General features: G+C 40.2%; 1 protein-coding gene across 1 annotated transcript in view; it reads left to right on the top strand.

Moving 5' to 3' along the window:
• The first annotated feature begins 1,603 nt into the window (after positions 1 to 1,603).
• The window catches only part of ACTR2 (actin related protein 2), a 38,204-nt gene continuing 19,730 nt past the window's right edge, over positions 1,604 to 20,077 (top strand). Inside the window, exons 1-4 of the mRNA XM_005575730.4 lie at positions 1,604 to 1,750; positions 7,864 to 7,974; positions 14,821 to 15,036; positions 18,691 to 18,763. Coding sequence (XP_005575787.1) covers positions 1,703 to 1,750; positions 7,864 to 7,974; positions 14,821 to 15,036; positions 18,691 to 18,763 — 448 coding nt within the window. The 5' untranslated portion in view covers positions 1,604 to 1,702. The remainder of the gene's footprint in view (positions 1,751 to 7,863; positions 7,975 to 14,820; positions 15,037 to 18,690; positions 18,764 to 20,077) is intronic.

Genomic DNA, 20,077 nt, shown 5'->3' with positions numbered 1-20,077 from the left:
AAAGAACACAGAAATGCTTGAGTTCAATTTGCTGAGACCAATAAAATGTACTTTCAAGAAAATTGCACAGCACTAGCATTGGAGGCCAAAAAAATAAGATATGGACTCTATACTCAAGGAATTTATAAACAGATAAATTTTTCTGCTGGCTGAGGTACTTCTCTGACTGTTAAAGCAGGCAAAGGGAAGAGATGTTTCTCTGAGACCTAGTCTAACCTCTCAAACTTCCAACTACAACAATAGCAGCTTTATTTTTATTTTAATATTTATGTGTTGAGGGTTCCACATAAGATTAAATTTGAATAAAGCACTCTATGCCTTTAAAAAAGTTTGAAAATCACTGGTCTAATAAAAGAACAGTGAAAACTGGCAGGCAGCTATATTATAAAAAGAATACTGGATTGAGGGTTCATGATCCCTGTTTCATTCTAGTTGTTGAACATGTACAGCCATGTCGAAGGAAAAGTTCTAGTTCTCACCTCTCATAAAGGATGGCATTTTAAAGGTGAATTTTAATGTCATTCATCTAATAAATATTTGTTGCATGTAATAAACACGTTATTCATATATTCATAGTAAAGTAATAGCGAGAAAGGAAGTAAGGAACATCCTGAGGATATCAGCCGTCATCAGAGATGTGACAAGCTGGGTCTCAGAGCACAAGTTTGCCAATTGATTAAAAAGGAAAAAAAAAAAAAAATGAGGCATCGTAGATAGAATCATACGTTCAGAAGAACAGAATTAGAAATAGCTACCACTGAATGAACATTTCCTCTATGCATAGAATTTTATCCTCACCACACCTATGGAGATAGAACTTATTATCCCCATGCAGACAGGGGTATGCCAAAATCACAAAACTCGTGATTGGCAGCACCACGTTTGAAACTGGGGTTGTCTGATTTCAAAGCTAAGGCTCTGGGTTCACAGAAGTACATGTACTGAAGAGGTGTGAAGCAACATGGGACTACTGGAAGAAGGAGGCGGTGGGCCACGAGGCTGGAAATGCAGGCACCTGCTCTCGTTCGCTTGACCACAGAGCAACTTGGGCAAAGAAGGGGTGGGCTGACATTGGAGTATGGAACAAACGCATGATTTCAAATAAGCATGTGTGTATCCATCCCAGTTCTGTCCGCGGAAAAGGCCCAGAAGCAATGACACACCAAGCCCTGTGGCATGGTGGGGTCCGCTAGGGCCACCAGGCTTGCTCCCCGCCCTACCCGCCGGTTTCTCCGCCACATTCCACTGCCGCAGCAGAATCGGTGTCCTTCACCTGCCTGCGTCTTCTGCACTTCGTTAAGCGGCTCCCTTAGCTCCTGTGACACTTTAGGGAGAAAGCGGCAGCACCTGCAACGTTGGCCGCCATTAACGCCCAGCAAAGCGCCGGGAACTAGAAGCAGCAAAGAACCCGGCTGGGTAGCTACCAGGACAGGCGAGCCGGAAGCGGAGCTGCGGGAGGGACCTCGACGCTCCTCCATCTTTAATTGGAGCTCACCGCTGCCAGTCGCGCTGCCCGCCCGTCCCACCCTTTTCGTGCAGACATTCAGCTAAATGACGGGCGGAGCCGGGCGGCGACTTCCGGTCGGGGGAGAGAAGTTGGGCCGAAGGAGGGGCTGGGAAGACGAAGGAGGAAGAAGAGAAAACGGCCGGGCGGCGGCGGCTGTAGGTTGTGCGGCGGCAGCGGCTCTCCCCTGGGCGAACGATGGACAGCCAGGGCAGGAAGGTGGTGGTGTGCGACAACGGCACCGGGGTAAGCGCCGGGCGAGGAGGCCTTGGCGGCCACAGACGCGGACGGGGACGAGCAGCGGGCGCGCGGGCCCTCGGCCTCCTGGGCTGCACCTCCCGGCTCTCTGGGCGAAGGGGCGCGGGGCGGTGCCTCCCACCTCCGCGGGCGTGGGAGCGAGCCGGTCTTACCCTGGTCTCCCCTGAGCCTGCCGCCCATTTAGCCTGCCACCCCCGCAACTTTCCGGCTGGCGAGACCGGCACTGGACGCAGAGCCTACTGGCCGCCCGGCGGGGACCGGCTTCGCGCTCAAGCGGGGGCAATTGGGCTATAGCGGACGGAGGGGTAAAAGGCTCGGTTTGTGTGTTCCGAGAAGGGCTCTTTTCCCCAGGGCCGCCGGTGTGTAAAACGGAGAAAGACCTAGAGGCCTTCCTCTTCCTGTATAGTTGAAGATATACCGAACGAGAAGCAGGAAGCGGGTTTACTTTAAAGAAAAAAAAAAGGGAAGTGCTGTCATGGAGTGTGGACCTCAGCCCTTTCGCTGTGTTTGTTGGGCTTTTAGTTTTTTTCGAGGGAAGGGGTCCAGATTGGCAGCGCATCGTTCACTTTTTGTTCTGCATACTGGTGATTTGGCCCAGGTGCAGGCCCGCCGAGAACAGCCTGTTCCATTGGGTGGTTTTGGGTGACCTAGGACCCCACAAGACTGTTAATTGCACTGGCCTTAGGGGAAGTTAATTAGTGTTGGTTATCCTACCCCCAGGCCCTTTTTCACCTTTCGTTTCAGAATACAGGTAATGTTAACCTTTAAGATTCAAAAATTGTAAAATCTGACTAAGGCACTGATTTATAAACTATTTGAAAATTGTTTCTGTAATCCTAGCACTTTGGGAGGCCCAGGCAGGCGGATCACCTGATGTTAGGAGTTCGAGACCAGCCTGGTCAACGTGGTGAAACCCCGGTCTACTAAAAATACAAAAACTAGCTGGGCGTGGTGGCGCATGCTTGTAATCCCAGCTACTTGGGAGGCTGAGGCAGGAGAATCGCTTGAAGCCAGGAAGTGGCACTGCACTCCAGCCTGGGCGATAAGAGTGAAACTCCGTCTCAATTAAAAAAAAAAAAAAAAAGTTGTTTCATTCAAACCTCTGTCTTGCCAGATTTTAAAAAAATGTATTTCGGGCCGGGCGCGGTGACTCAAGCCTGTAATCCCAGCACTTTGGGAGGCCGAGACGGGTGGATCACGAGGTCAGGAGATTGAGACCATCCTGGCTAACCCAGTGAAACCCCGTCTCTACTAAAAAATACAAAAAACTAGCCGGGCGAGACTTGGGAGGTTGAGGCAGGAGAATGACGTAAACCCGGGAGGTGGAGCTTGCAGTGAGCTGAGATCCGGCCACTGCACTCCAGCCTGGGCGACAGAGCGAGACTCTGTCTCAGAAAATAAATAAATAAATAAATAAAATTGTAGGCTGGCTGGTGTGGTTCCTCATGCCTGTATCTCCAGCATTTTGGGAGGCCGAGGTGAGAGGATTTCTTGAGGCCAAGAGTTTGAGACCAGCCTGGGTTAATACAACAAGACCCCATAGCTAGTAAAAAATAAAAATAAACTTACAAGCTTTTCGAAAAATTGATGTTTTTTTTAACCCCTCTGGCAGACCCAAATTAAGTATTCTAGGACAGGAGGGTCCAGTCTTTTGGCTTCCCTGGGCCACATTGAAAGAATTGTCTTGGGCCACACGTAAAATACACTAACAATAGCTGATGAACTGAAAAAATCGCCAAAAAAATGTTTTAAGAAAGTTTATGAAATTGTGTTGGATCTCATGCAGCCCTTGGGCCATGGGTTGGACAAGCTTGCCTGGAAACAAGTGTGTCCTTACGATCATGAGCCCGATGTTGGTCCTGCTCGATTTTCTATCTCCTAGCTTGACCAGTGTCTCAGCAGGATTGCCCAGAGGAGGAAAACTCATTTGATCCAATAGTTTATGTGGTTTTTAACCATTTGAACCTCCTTCTGAAATCAAGCCACTTGGGCGATAGGTGAAAATCTGGAGGTCTGTGAAACTCTAGGTTTAGGTCCTCTTCATGAGCTCGGCCCAGGCCCCTGGTGTTGTGTGTCTTGTTACCAGACTAGGGTGATTTCATCAGCAGTGAGTTAGATCACCAACAAAATGAAGGTTTCCCTAGTGCTTGCTATGTTGCTGGCATAGTGCTTAATAAGGTCCAGTCGTACAGAGAAGCTTATAGTGCTAGAATAACTGCATTCGCATTTATGTAATTGACATTTGTAGCTGATTGTGGCCTGCTTTATCAGGCTTCTGCTACTTTATATGTTGAATTTAGGAGTGTTTGAAACAGAAACAAACCAAAATCAAATTTGATTTCATCTTGCAAAATGCTTTGGAGTAAGTAGAATAAATCTTTTGGTGGCCTAAGATCAGAACTGTCACTGTGCAGTTAACGTACTAAATAACATCAGTACCATGAGATAAAATTAGTAAGGGGAAAATAAATATTAAATAAGCCGAAATGGGGCTTTATAAATCCCAGGTTATTATTTTTATTTTTTGGAAGAGAAAAAAATGTACTTTTAGAGCAGATGCAGACATAATTTTTCATTTTTGCTTGAAAGAATATTATACTGTTCATATTCTTAACCATTTGATGACTCAGTGGGAAGTAAGGGAACTAGTTTAAACCACACTGCTATGAAGAGGAAACTATATATGGTAAAATCTATTTCTTAAACACAGCCTTACTGCACACAATGAAAGAACAAAGTCACCAAGTCTTAAAATGATTGACATGGAGGAGGAATTTCAAGGATTAAGATGATACCAATGATACCAAATGATAGTTTAGAAAATAATGTTTTCTTTGTATTGTATCACATCATGGTTTAGTGTTTTGTTGTTTTTTTTTTTAAGACAGAGTCTCGCCGTGTTGCCCAGGCTGGAGTGCAGTGGCGTGATCTTGTCTTACTGCAGCCTCCATCTCCCGGGTTCAAGCAGTTCTTCTGCCTCAGCCTCCCCAGTAGCTGGGATCACAAGATGCTGGGATTATAGACGTGAGCACTGCGCCCGGCCTTGATTTTTTAAAAATACTAATTATTATTATTATTTGCAGAAGTAATCAGATTGTCAGTTTTATATTATTGAAAAATTGGGGTCAGGCACTGTGGCTGATGCCTATAATCCCAGCACTTTTGGAGGTAAAGGTGGGAGGATTGCTTGAGGCTGGGAGTTCAAGACCAGCCTGAGCAACAGTGAGACCCCTGTCTCTACGAAAAATAATATAACTTTAAAATTATAATTTTTATTTTTTCTTTACTGCTTCTTGCAGAGCAGGGCTACCCTATAGGCAGTGTGCCCAGAGTAGCCAGTATAATTTTTTTTTAAAATTATTTTATTTTATTATTGTTTTTGAGGCAGAGTCTCACTGTGTCACCTAGGCTGGAGTGCATTCATATAATCTCGGCTCACTGGCCGGGCGCGGTGGCTCAAGCCTGTAATCCCAGCACTTTGGGAGGCCGAGACGGGTGGATCACGAGGTCAGGAGATCGAGACCATCCTGGTGAACACAGTGAAACCCCGTCTCTACTAAAACTACAAAAAACTAGCCGGGCGAGGTGGTGGGCGCCTGTAGTCCCAGCTACTCGGGAGGCTGAGGCAGGAGAATGGTGTGAACCCGGGAGGCGGAGCTTGCAGTGAGCTGAGATCAGGCCACTGCACTCCAGCCTGGGCGACAGAGCGAGACTCCGTCTCAAAAAAAAAAAAAAAAAAATCTCGGCTCACTGCAACCTCCACCTCCTGGGTTCAAGCGATTCTTCTGCCTCAGCCTCCCGAGTAGCTGGGATTATAGGTATGCACCGCCACGCCCGGCCAATTTTATAGTTTTAGTAGAGATGGGGTTTCACCATATTGGCCAAGCTGGTTTCGAATTCCTGACCTCAAGGGATCCACCTGCCTCGGCCTCCCAAACTCCCAAAGTGCTGGGATTACAGGCGTGAGCACCCACACTCAGCCATTTTTTTTTTTTTCCCCAAACAGGGTCTCACTCTGTTGCCTAGGCTGGAGTGCAGTGGTACAATCCATGGATCAACGTAGCCTCGACCTCCCCGGGCTCAGGTGATCCTCCCACCTCAGCCTCCCGAGTTTCTGGGGCTACAGGTGTGTGTCACTATGCCTGGCTAATTTTTGTATTTTTTGTAGAAAGGGGGTTTTGCTGTGTAGTTTCAGGCTGGTCTCAAACTCCTGGGCCCAAGTTATCCACCCCCTTTGGCTTCCTAAAGTGCCGGGATTACAGGTGTGAGCCACCACTCCCAGCCAATTATTTTAGTTCTTGTTATTATAACTGTTAATGCTTTCACACTTGAAGTAATGTGAAATAGTGCGATTTTTGCTATCTTGATGGATTAAGGTAAAAAAAAAAAAAAATGACCTGGGCATGGTGGGATACACCTGTAGTCCCAGCTACTCAAAAGGTTGGGGCACGAGAATCACTTGAACCTGGGGGGTGGAGGTTGCAATGAACTGAGATGGAGCCACTGCACTCCAGCCTGGGCGACAGAGTGAGACTCTTGTCTCAAAAAAAAATAATAAAAATAAAAACTTATTTGGGCCTGGTGGCATATACCTGTAGTCCCAGCTACTTGGGAGGCTGAGGCGGGAGCATCACTTGAGCCCAGGAGTTAGAGGCCACAGTGAGCTGCACTTGTGCCACTGTGCTCCAGCCTAGGCAACATACGAGACCCGAACTCTAAATTTTAAATATTTTTTAAATTAAAAAAATATTAAAAGCTTGATTCTCTCTTAAGTTTTACTGTAGTTAAATCCCCTAGAATATCAGTTTTTTATGTATAAAATGGAAGTTTTATCACCATCGATGATATGTTCTCCTCGGAGCAGTACACTGAAAATGAAATTATGTTACCTGGTATTACTAAATACATTTATCTAAATATAAAAATGTGAATAGCTAGCCAGGCATGATGACTCAACTCCTGCAATCTCAGCACTTTGTGAGGCCAAGGTGGGCAGATCACCTGAGGTCAGGAGTTCGAGACCAACCTGGCCAACATGGTGAAACCCTGTCTCTACTAAAAACGCAAAAATTAGTTGGCATGGTGGTGGGTGCCTGTAATCCCAGCTACTTGGGAGGCTAAGGCAGAAGAATTGCTTGGACCCGGGAGTCTGAGGTTGCAGTGAGCTGAGATCACGCCACTGCACTCCAGCCTGGACAACAAGAGTGAAACTCCGTCTAAAAATAAACAAATAGCCAAAAATGCCTAATAAATGTTTATTTTCATAGTATCATGATATTAGTTTAAATGATACTTAGTTTTCCCATTTTGGAAAATGACATTGTCTAAGCGATTTGCCCAAAATTAATGAAAGTCTGCTTCAGAATTGAAGCTTTAGTTCTGTTCATTTTCTCACATTTCTCTTTTTAAAAATACTTAGCATTTGACTGGGCATGGTGGCTCAACGCCTGTAATCCCAGCACTTTGGGACGCCTAGGTGGGCGGATCACCCAAGGTTGGGAGTTTGAGACCAGCCTGACCAACATGGAGAAACCCCGTCTCTACTGAAAATACAAAATTAGCTGGGCTTGGTGGCACATGCCTGTAATCCCAGCTACTTGGGAGGCTGAGGCAGGAGAATCACTTGAACTCAGGAGACGGAGGTTGCAGTGAACCCAGATCATGCCATTGCACTTCAGCCTGGGCAGCAAGAGTGAAACTCCACCTCAAAACAAAAACAAAAACAACTTAGCATTTGTTCAGCGAATTTGTCCATCCCACAGATACTTCTGGAGTGAGTACTGTGCCAGGATCTCTGATAGGTATCGGATTCCAGCACGAACTGCTCAGCTTAGCTCCCTGCTCTTATGAGGCTTTTGCTCTAGTGAGGGGACTTAGGCACTTATTTAGCAGTAAATAAACATGAACCCTGGAAGTAGTCAGTGCCATGAAAGAAGTAAAGTGGAGAGGTTGCAATAGATTGAGTGGCTACTTTGGGTGGACTGAAAGCACCAAAAGTTTAAAATGTTATATAAATGCAAAGTGATATTTTTCAGATGCTGTCTTAAAATATAGTAAATACCCTGATGCTAACCCACTTTTATTTTACTGTTTCATTCCAGTTTGTGAAGTGTGGATATGCAGGCTCTAACTTTCCAGAACACATCTTCCCAGCTTTGGTTGGAAGACCTATTATCAGATCAACCACCAAAGTGGGAAACATTGAAATCAAGGTAATGTTTTATTTATTGATAAATGATAATCAAGACATGTGAAGTGTTCTTATAAAAGTAGTTTAACAGTTCTTTTAAGTAGTTTTAAAATATGTTGCCATAAAAAGCAAAGGGGAGGGCAGAAGTTCTCATCTTTTTAATTTATATCAACACCTGAACAGGTGCACAAAAATTGAAGTTAATTTCATCTGATTTTGTTTATGTATGGCTTGATGCCATTACTTGTTGGAGTAAAATACTTAAGTGTGTTACATTAATGTGAAACACTGTGTTAGTGACTTAAGTCCTATTATGTACATAATATGATTTTTAAAAGAAATCGGCCTGGTATTTTTATGTCTTTCAATTCCATATATTTGTCATTGTATGTGAGTGTCTCTTTGGCACCTTAGACTTTTTCTCTTCATGTTTTTATGGCCTGATCCCTCTACTTTTTTATGTAGCCATTTAGGAAAACACAGGGTGTAACTCTCATTGATTCCTCTTTTCATTAATACAACTTATTTCCATAATGTGCAGAAGGAAGTCATGCGAGCCTTTATTTGGCCTTGCATTATATATTTTACCATGTAGAGGAAGGAAAGTTTTCACTGCCTACTCGCTGTATTTAACATGAAAGACTACATGAAAAGATGATAGATTTTTCTCCCATATTAAAGGGATCAGAAATCAAGTAGGAGTTAGAATATTTGAGAAGAAAGAGAACAGTCAGAGGACAGTGGTCACCAATTGGCTTTAAGTTCTTTAGTTGACTGAGGGATCAAGTTATACAGAATGCAGTAGAATTTAGGGTTTTTTTTAGTGAATTGTTTGTGAACACGCTAGCGTTGTTGGTCCTATCTGGATAGTCTTTAGCAAGCCTTCAGTGTAAGGTTATGAGTCATTTGAAATATGCATTAGAGTATATCTCTTTGGGACATTTGTTTGATGTAGGTAGTTGGTAATAGATGGTAGAGATTTGCATGTAGCTTTCTGCTTTTGGGATAGAGAGTTGAGTTACACAATGAATAAAAATACAAGCTGAAACTTGGGTTCTGTGTTAGTTTTTTTTTTAAAGAGTTAAAGTAGTGAATTATTCTGGCCTCTCCTGTTAACAAAAAAAATAAAATGGGACACTCAATAGAAGTTTTTCCTTTTTAAGGAGCTTTTGGAATATTTGTGGGATTCCTTATTTGCTTATTGTGAACTCCTTTCATTCTGAATGAATTCTATCTTAAATGAACTTTGACTTGAAATTAGCTAATAATAGTGATAAGGATAAATGTTTAATGAAGTTGAAGGCTATACTTTTTATTCAGTGTCAGGTTTTTAAAGAATGGCTATATACTGAGGGACAATGAAATTTTTGAGGTGTGAAGAAATACCTTGTATAGCCATTTTTATTTTCCAACATAGGCACAAATAACTACACATCTCTTCATGCCCACGTTCTTCGTTTTTAAGGCCAAGTGATAAAAATCAAATTTGTCAATATGCTAATAAAACATTTTTGCCAAGGAATTCCCTAGCAGTATTTGCTTGTATGGTTTGTCATTCTGTATTCTATTGGCTCAATTCTGTTCACTCTGTGCAATCTTGTAAGCCTATCAAGTTAAATTGTTCTTCCAGTAGAAAACAGCAAAAGATAGCTATGTCAAATAAATTTAACTTGAACATTAGAGCTTGGAAAAACAACCCTGAGCTATCTGACTCTATGCCTACTCAGCTAGACCTTTGCTGTTATCATTTATTTTTCTTAATTAAAGTTCTTAAATTCAGTAATGAATTAAAGAAGCTTACTTTTTGGAATTCCTGTGCTTAGTATTTTGACTTATACTTTTTGTGTCTTGTTAGCTAAAATGTGGTAGACTAAAAAATGGAAATTTAAATCGTTTAATGAGTTAATTTGCATTCAGGAATAACTGTCCTTGTTAATTTGGCCCTAATTATTAACTCCATTAAATATAGTAGTACTGCATCTGACCTCAACCTAATTGTCTCTATTGCTTGTATGTTTAAACATTTCAGTGAGGATTTTATTTAGGCCTTTTCTGACTCTTACTTCTACCTTCTCTCTCTTCACCTTTCTTGACCCGTTGAAGTAGAATAACAAAAAGATGGTAAGTGAGGTTACACACATGCTCTGTTTGTTTTCCACTTTTGCTTGATGGGACAGTAGTTGTTGTTTTGTGTCCCTTTAGTAGTGGGGAGGGGGGGTTATTCCATATTTTTATTTTAAATACTTTGATTTTTAACCTTTTTCATTGCTTCAATTTGATAGCAACTAATTAAGTCCTATACTTTCCTGATTGCGTACAATGGACCAAACAAGAACTAATTACTAACATAGTTTTGAATTGTTTTCCTTGTTTTTCTTGTAGATGAATGTTATAGTTAAAATGGAATGTGTTGTGCATATTAGAAATAAAATGACTTTATTTGGATATGTGTGATCCAGAAAATTCAAGTGAAGTTGTTGCATTTGAATAAATTCACTTTATTGACCAGTGTTAAATTGAACATTGACTGTCATAGCCTGTATATATATTTGCATCTAGTATGGTATCAGATGTGTGCTTAATAAACGGAGTAAAATTTTAATATGTAAACGAACCATAGATAGAAAAAAGAGAATTCTTTCCATATCATCCTTACTGATGAGCAGATTTCACAAGGTTATCTGAGGATAAATAAGAAAAAGGTAAAGCTTTTCTATAAACGACAGATTTCCCCCCCCCAAATAAATAACATTGTGCAGTGCCTTTTTCTTTTCAACTAAAAGCTTGCTGGGCTTATCTCAGACATTTAACTCTTTCGTTGTATTTTTCTGTGATAGTGTAAGTGCTTCTGTAGTAGACACTTTTCAGGTTTGTTTTTAATATTGTTTGTAAGAATCTCTGACAAAAATCAGACACTTCTAATACAATATATTTTAACTAGTAATAGTAACTTTGTGAAGTTTTCTTTTGAATAAACAAAACCATTTAAAAGAGGAAATTTATCATAAATAAAAGATCATATATTTGTGTTAATATTCTAATGAGATTAAGAAAATGTGTGCTTGCTGGGCACAGTGGCTCGTGCCTGTAATCCCAGCACTTTGGGAGGCCCAGGCGGGTAGATCACAAGGTCAGGAGTTCAATTTTTCTCTACTAAAAATACAAAAATTAGCCAGGTGTGGTGGCGCGTGCCTGTAATTCCAGCTACTCAGGAGGCTGAGGCAGGAGAATGGCTTGAACCCAGGAGGCAGAGGTTGCGGTAAGCTGAGATCGCGCCGCTGCACTCCAGCCTGGGCAACAGAGTGAGACTCCATCTCAAAAAAAGAAAAGGAAAGGGTGTGCTTGTAGAGAATGGTGTAGGCTTATTTTAACAGAAGTTTTTGACCTAGTGAGATGGTTCATGCCTCTAATCCCAGCACTTTGGCAGGACTAGGTGGGAGGATACCTTGAGCCCAGAAGTTCAAGACTAGCCTAGGCAACATGGCAAGACCCTGTCTCTACAGAAAGTTTTTAAAAAAGTAACCAGGTATAGTAATATGTGCCTCCCTAGCTACTTGGCAGGTTAAGGCAGGAGTATCGCTTGAGCCCAGAAGTTTGAGGCTGCAGTGGGTGATGACAGGGCCACTGCACTCCAGCCTGGGCGACAGAGCAAGACCCTACCTCTATTAGTTAATTGAACAATCAAACAAACAAATGTTTTCAGTGGAGTTTTCTTCTAGGGATTTAATTGTGCTTTTGAACTTGAGTTTACTTGTATTCTAATACGAGGTGACATTGTTCAAAATAATTCTTGGCAAATATAATCCCTACTACCCACTTTTCATGAAGTATAAATACCTTTGAAACAGCATCTCAGTTATTGTGATTTTTTTCATTCTTTCAGTTAGGTGATGTTCAGTGGTGGGGCAGGTGGTTAATACCTGAGGTCTGATCTGATCACTTATAACTTGGTTCTGAGTGATGAAGGCAAGTTATATAACACTTAGTAGGATTTTTTGTTTAAAATTTTAGATATGAAAATTTTTTAATTGGATAGCTTGAATAGTCAAACTTTGTACTTCTTAAATAAGTTAATACTCTGTTTTAAATGTCCTCTTTGTTCTAAGGAAGGCAAGGATATTCATTTCTAAACATTTCTTTCAGTTAATCCTTTATAGTATGTGTGGTCCTAGAAGTCGATACATGAGGCATTTATTTAGAGTTGGCATTGGGTCATGTAAATGTAAGCCCCTATTCGTACGTTAAATAAAAAGTAAATTTCTGTTGAAATCAGATCAGACTTATTTCAAATTGATTGAAATAATACTGATTATATTACCTAACTATCTAATCTGTTATATTGTACAACACAAAAAAGGATGTAGAGAAAAGTTAGTAACAAAAATAGTATATATAATTACAGGTATAGATTTCACTCCTAACATTTTATTAAGCAGTATTAAGAAAACATAGCAATACTGAAATGATTTTACAATGAAACTTGTATATCCATCACCTAGATTCTGACATTAATATATATCATATTGATTTATTACATATCTGTTCATCTATTCATTCATCATTGCATCTTGTTTTTTAATGGATTTCAAAGTAAGTTGCAGATACCAGTATACTTCAACATGTGCATGTTATTAACTAGAATTCACAAATACAGATTTTCTGTTTTGCATATTCCTCATAGAAGAATCTAAACAGTTGGTTGGGCGTGGTGAGTCATGCCTGTAATCCTAGCACTTTGGGAGGCTGAGGTGGGCTGATCTCCTGAGCCCAGGAGTTCAAGACCAGCCTGGGAAACATGGTGAAACCCCTAAAACTACAAGAATTAGCTGGGCATGTAACCTGTAGTCCCAGCTACGTGGGAGGCTGAGGTGGGAGGATCACCTGAGCCTGCGGAAGTTGAGGCTGTGGTGAGCCATAATGGCACCACTGCACTTCAGCTTGGGTGACAGAGTGAGACCCAATCTAAAAAAAAAAAAAAAAAAAAAAGAGTCTAAACATTTAATATTTCAGAACTTTGAGTAATAAGTTAGTAAGTTATGTTAAATTAACTTCATCAGAAATTGCAACAGACATTTTTATTGAACATTTCTAGCATCTGTTTTTAACTTTGTTGTAGTTTTTGATGTTGCTTTTAGTGGATTTTCCAGAGATCTGTTTGTTTTTTTGTTTGAGTCCTCATCTTGGTTTCATCTCTGATTTTTTTTTTTTTTTTTTTTTTTTTTTGAGACGGAGTCTCGCTCTGTCACCCAGGCTGGAGTGCAGTGGCCGGATCTCAGCTCACTGCAAGCTCCGCCTCCCGGGTTCACGCCATTCTCCTGCCTCAGCCTCCTGAGTAGCTGGGACTACAGGTGCCCGCCACCTCGCCCAGCTAGTTTTTTGTATTTTTTTAGTAGAGACGGGGTTTCACCGTGTTAGCCAGGATGGTCTCGATCTCTTGACCTCGTGATCCGCCCGTCTTGGCCTCCCAAAGTGCTGGGATTACAGGCTTGAGCCACCGCGCCCTGCCTTTTTTTTAAAAAAAAACATGTATTTTTAAGCCTTCATTTTAAAACATCTCATGTTGGCCAGGCGCGGTGACTCATGCCTGTAATCCCAACACTTTGGGAGGCTGAGATGGGTGAATCACTTGAGGTCAGGAGTTTGAGACCAGCCTGGCCAACATGGTGAAACCCCATCTCTACTAAAAATACAAAAATTAGCCAGGCGTGGTGGCAGGTGCCTGTAATCCCAGCTACTCGGGAGGCTGAGGCAGGAGAATCGCTTGGACCTGGGAGGAGGAGGTTGTAGTGAGCTGATATCACGCCACTGCACTCTAGCCTAGGCAATAGAGCGAGACTCAGTCTCAGAAAAATAATCTTGTGTTAATTTTGCTGCTGCTTTTTTTTTTTGTCTCTCCATAATTAAAACTTAATGTATTGTAGCAAGTATCTGCTTCTGATACTAGTTGTGTTTTATTGAATTTATCAACATATGTAGAAATTAATATTATTTAACATCTTGACTAGCTGTTTTCTAAAAATAAATCTAAATGCTAGGACGTCCTTAGCCTTATTATGTATACAAAATGTGACTTTCAAATGTGGATCATCTTAAGTATGCTCTCATTGGAGACAAGACTTGTGAGTATTATGCTTCATGTGTGATGGTGTAGTTTTCCAATATTGTACTTTAAACTTGAAAGTGTTGCTCAGGAGATGATTTTAAAGGATAGGTTGTTTGCCTATATCTTAATTTTTTTATAACTCTACAGATTTTCATTCACCTTGGTGAGGCATATGTAGAAACAGTTTAAATTCTAATTCAGGCATATGTAGATAGAAGTTTGTGCCATTTATAAGTTCGTTGGTGTATGTATGCATTATTATAGAGTAATAAAGAATCATTTTATTTTTTGCTTCTTTCATTATGCTTTATAGTACTTACATTTATCATTTTGATATTTAGTGCAAAGAATTGTGCTGCATGCATTGAGCATTTTTCTACAAGTTTTTTTCCCCCTGATGTACTATTTCACATATCACAGGCCTTAGTTTTTGAACAATTGAGCAAAAGAAACAGATGAAACCTCATACAAAACCCTCCAAAATATGAAAATGTGGGGTTTATTTGTGCTAATGCTCTTCTTTTGGAAACATTTGTGTTAAAGGTAAGGTCAATTTATTGATTTAAACCACATTGTACATAAAAATTTATTATCCATGATTAAACTTTCTAAGACATTGTTCTTGATAGAAAAGATTTTCTAACTTGTGGAATAAAAAACTTTATTTTGCAAGTGCCAGAAAGATTAAAATTAATTATTCCCCAGTTTTCTTAAAATATGCAAATATGCAAAACTTTGATCTACAGCTTTGACATAATTTTCTAGGATCTTATGGTTGGAGATGAGGCAAGTGAATTACGATCAATGTTAGAAGTTAACTACCCTATGGAAAATGGCATAGTACGAAATTGGGATGACATGAAACACCTGTGGGACTACACATTTGGACCAGAGAAACTTAATATAGATACCAGAAATTGTAAAATCTTACTCACAGAACCTCCTATGAACCCAACCAAAAACAGAGAGAAGATTGTAGAGGTGAGTTTTTATGCAGGATATGCATATGTGTATTTCTGTGATATTATGTTAAATTAAAAAAAAAGTTTTTTTTTTTACTGTTGCTGTGGATAAAGAGAATAAAAATAATTGTTTTCCTTCAGATTTTACTAAGTATCTACTATATGCTAGTTGTTATTCTAAATAGGAAAGAAGAATAGATCAGTAAACAAAAAATCCTACTGCCATGGAGTGTCTATATTCTAACAGGGAAAAACAGGCCAAAAAAATTTAAGTTTTTAATTTAGTGAGTTAATTTAATTAAGTTTTTATGGAGGAGCCAGCAGAAGGAGATTGAAAAGGCTAATACAATAAGCAGTTACAGAGTTAATTAAATGGTTTGTTAGAAGGTAAGCGATCCAGTTGACCCTTGAGCAATGCAGGGGTTAGGGGCACCAACCCTCCCTACTCTTGTGCAAACTTAACTGCCCCCAAAAATACTTCTAATAGCCTACTGTTGACCAGAAGCCTTACTGATAACATACTATGTATTATATACTATATTCTTATAATAAAGTAAGTTAGAGGAAATGCTATTAAGAAAATCATAAGGAAGAGAAAATACATTTGCTATACCTTAAATGGATGTCGATCATCATAAAGATCTTCATCCTCATTGTCTTCACGCTGACAAAGAAGAGGAGGGGTTGGTCTTGCAGTCTCGGGTGGCAGAGACAGAAGAGGTGGAGGAGGGAAGGGGAGGCAGGAAAGATTTATTGACAAAAATTGTGTATAAGTGGACCTGTGTGGTTCAATCTTCTTGTTATTCAAGGTTCAACTGTAGATGCTAAAGGCAAAATAAATCAGGTTAAGGGGGAGTGGGAGGTTGTAATTTTACATAGGTTGTGAGAAGGTGATGTTTAAACAGACAGGGTAAGTGAGTTAGCCAGGATATATAGGAAAAGGATGTTCCAGATAAAGGGAGTAGCCAATGTAAAGGTCTTAGGTTAGGAACAAGCCTGGCATATTAAAGAATAAGCAAGGAAGCCAGTGTGGTTGAGGGGAGAGCCACAGAAGATGAGGTCGGATAAGTAATATTGGTGCTTTGTGGGCTCTAATTAGGAATTGGGCTTTTACTCTGGGTGAAATATGAGGCTGTTACAGGAAAGGGAGATGCTCAGATTTAGATTTCTCTGTTGTGTTGTGAGTATCCCACAAGGAGGGAAAGATAGAACAGTTGGAGACTTTGTCAGTCATTTAAGCAAAAGATAATGATTGTTAGGATTGGAGTAGTAGTAGTAGAAGAAATAGAAATTACCAGATTATAGGTCTATTTTGAAGGTAGGGCCAAAGAATTTTCTAATGCATTTGGTATGGGTAATAGAGAATAAGGAGTCAGAGATGACTCCAAAGGTTTTGGCTTGACTGGAGAATGGAGTTACCATCAACTGAGGTCTGGAGAAAAACTGAGAAAAGTAGAGCAGGGTTTGGAGGGAAATGAGCAAGAATTCAATTGTGGACATGTTGAGTTTGTAGGTCCTTATTAGACATCCAAGCAGAAATGTCAAAACAGGTAGTTATATATATGAGATCAAGTTCAAGAGAAAAGACTGGGCTGGAGATACAAACTTGAGAGTCATCCGGATATAAATGATACGGTTCAATAAAGAAGAGAGGGTAGACAGTGGTGAAAAGGCCAAGGACCAGAGAGATAGGAGGAGCCAGCAGAAGGAGATTGAAAACGCTAATGAGGCTGGGCGAGGTGGCTCCCAGCACTTTGGGAGGCCAAGGCGGGTGGATCTCTTGAGACCAGGAATTTGAGACCAGCCTGGCCAACGTGGCAAAACCCCATCTCTACTAAAAATACAAAATTAGCTGGGCGTGGTGGCGCACACCTGTAATCCCAGCTACTCAGGAGGCGGAGGCAGGAGAATTGCTTGAACCCAGGAGGGTGGAGGTTGCAGTGAGCTGAAATCACCCCACTGCACTCTGGCCTGAGCAACAGAGTGAGACTCTGTCTCAAAAAAAAAAAGAAACAGAAAAAAAAAATGCTAATGAAATAATGAAATAAGCAGTTACAGAGGAAAGAGAGAACAAGAGAGCTATGGTCCTCATAGTTTAAATAAGTAAGTTTTCAAGGTTCTTTTATTTTTGTATATATGAGGTAGAAATATAATAACTTCTGTAGCTTTCCAGTTACTATTTAATGTAAATGTTTTGTTTATGAATGTTTAAATGTTGATGGATATTTTTGAAAGGGTTTAGAAGAAAATGTTGTTAGACAGTATTTTTAAAACCTGTATTAAAACTCAATTTTTGTATTAAGTGTTTTGAAAATCTAAGATCATTTTTAAAGATTCCGTATGATTTCTTATGGCTTACATTTTAATATTCTTATTTGTTTGAGTACAAATATGTCTATGACTGATAGTGTCCTACCTTAATCTCATTAACATGCTTTCAAGTTGGTATGTGCATATATATGATCATTCTTCTATTTTCATCCCTGTGGAGGTGGAATAAAGGATGATGGAATAAAATGCTATTCAGACTATCTAATTGTTTAATTGATGAGTATGTCTTTCAGAGTTGTAGAATTTAAATTCTATGTAATTTTCATTATAAAATTTCTAAATATATAGATATTCAGAGTGATAGGCAACCCTACCAGTCAAGGAGTGCTCAGTCTAGATCACCAAAAAAAATCATGCAGGATATTCCCAGACAACCTGGGCTACAGAGAATGAACATGTGTGTGACCAGTGAGGGCACCAAGGAAACAACTCCTCCTTCCAGGATAGTTCATTAGGAGGATGTAATTACAGTCTTGATTCAAGTAGGGACTGGGCTTAGCAGCTAAGCCATTTCTGTATTTTCCAGCAATCAGGAAATAACCCTTTGCCATGCCATTTTACTGTTGTTCTTTCTTTCTTTCTTTCTTTTAATTTTTAAGCTGCTCAGAGTAGATAGAGCTACACTCTTGGCCCAGATTGAGGGAGGGGGTGTGAAGCTCTGTAAAGCAATTTCTGTATTTTGTCTTTGAATTAAAAGATATTTCCCTGGCTGGACGTGGTGGCTGACACCTGTAATCCCAACACTTTGGGAGGCCGAGGCAGGTGGATCATGAGGTCAGGAGTTCGAGACCAGCCTGGCCAACATAGTGAAACCCTGTCTCTACTAAAAATACAAAAATTAGCCAGGCATGGTGGTGCGTGCCTGTATTTCCAGCTACTCGGGAGGCTGAGGCAGGAGAATTGCTTGAACCCAGGAGGTGGAGGTTGCAGTGAGCCGAAGTTGCACCACTGTACTCCAGCTTAGGCAACAGAGTGAGGTTTCATCTCAGAAAAAAAAAAGATATTTCCCTTAAGGGACATCAATTAAGAAAGTCTTGTTCAATACAGAGAGCTTTCTTTCACACTAATTAGTCATTAACTAATACACTAAGAAATCTTTGCTTTGTCGCACTTATGAAATACTTGGAGACTTAGTATGTATCCAGAAGTCTGTCTTCAGACTTGGAGCTCTGTAGCAGCAGGACTTTAATAAACAAGAGGAGCTGATGAAAATGGAAGACTATTTCAGGTCCACTTTGATTCTATTTTGGGCAATTAATTCCACTTTGTGACCATGAAGAAAACATATTTATTATGTAAATTTCTAAATACTACTTTTTTTTCTTTCTGTCTGCATTTACAGGTAATGTTTGAAACTTACCAGTTTTCCGGTGTATATGTAGCCATCCAGGCAGTTCTGACTTTGTACGCTCAAGGTAGGTGAAGCTTAACTGTTAGAAAAAATCACTTCATCAGACATTTATTATGTACATTTTATGTCAGAGAATTTGGTTTCTCAATAAGTTATAAGCCCCAGAAAAGTACATTATTTATATACCACACTTTGAAATATTTTCACAGTTTCTAAAATTTGTCAAGATTTTATACACATTTTTATTTGCTTTGCTAAATATGGATTTAAGGTTAAAAAAAGGCTTAAAACTTATTTTTTTTTTAAATAGGATGTTCCCTCTTTTAAGCTATTTTAATTTTTTTTTTTTTGTGACAGATTTTTGCTCTTGTTACCCAGGCTGGAGTGCAACAGTGCAATCTCGGCTCACCGCAACCTCCACCTCCTGGGTTCAAGCGATTTTCCTGCTTCAGCCTCCTCCTGAGTAGTTGGGATTACAGGCATGTGCCACCACACCCGGCTAATTTTGTATTTTTAGTAGAGACGGGGTTTCTCCATATTGGGCAGGCTGGTCTCAAACTCCCGATCTCACATGATCCACCCGCCTCAGCCTCCTGAAGTGCTGGGATTACATGCATGAGTCACTGTGCCCGGCATAGCTGTTTTTTTATGCATGGAATTTGTCCTCAGAATTGACTTGAGTTAAATAAAAAACACAGAGATTCAAAAAGGTAGCATAAAATCATGCCTGTCAAATATATAGTAGATTAAAAAGGAGAAGGTAAACATTTGGGAGTGCATGTCTAACTTTTGAGGTGGGTTTAATGGAGGGGACTACTTATATTCCATTGATATTTCCATTAGCAGCTGCCTCCCTCGTTATTGGAAATAAAATATTGGCCATGTCGGGAGAGCTCTTTGTTTTTTTTATGGTCTTACAAATTCAACAGGAACTTATTGAGAATGTCTGGGCCTGTCAGATATGTGCCAAGGAGTCTTTTAGGCACTTAATGGGATAATCCAGTGGGAAAAGGGTGTGGCACTGGAAATGGGTCAAGTGTGTTTGGAGAAAGGCCAGTGTGTGACCTGATGGAAGTGGTAGAAAATAAGGTGAGGTGGGTAGGAAGGGCTCTTTGGGAAATAAAATGTAAATTCTTGCTTTAGTCAGTGTTACTGGGAGTATTTTTGAATTGATGATGGTGTGGATTCCTCTTTTTTTTTTTTTTTGCAATGGAAAGCCTCTTCTTTAGAAGAGTACAGTATTCAAGGTCTGTATATGAGTTTTATTTATGAGGCTTATTGCATCAATAATTATATCAACTTAAAATGTTATCAACTTAAAAAGGAGGTAGTTTTAGGCTGGGCGCGGTGGCTCACACCTGTAATCCCAGCACTTTGG

Source organism: Macaca fascicularis, chromosome 13 (genome assembly GCF_037993035.2).
Source record: "Macaca fascicularis isolate 582-1 chromosome 13, T2T-MFA8v1.1".
In the NCBI taxonomy this organism is placed as follows: Eukaryota; Metazoa; Chordata; class Mammalia; order Primates; family Cercopithecidae; genus Macaca; species Macaca fascicularis.
Note: the sequence above shows the minus strand (reverse complement) of the source record. Positions and strands in the feature narration are given on the sequence as shown.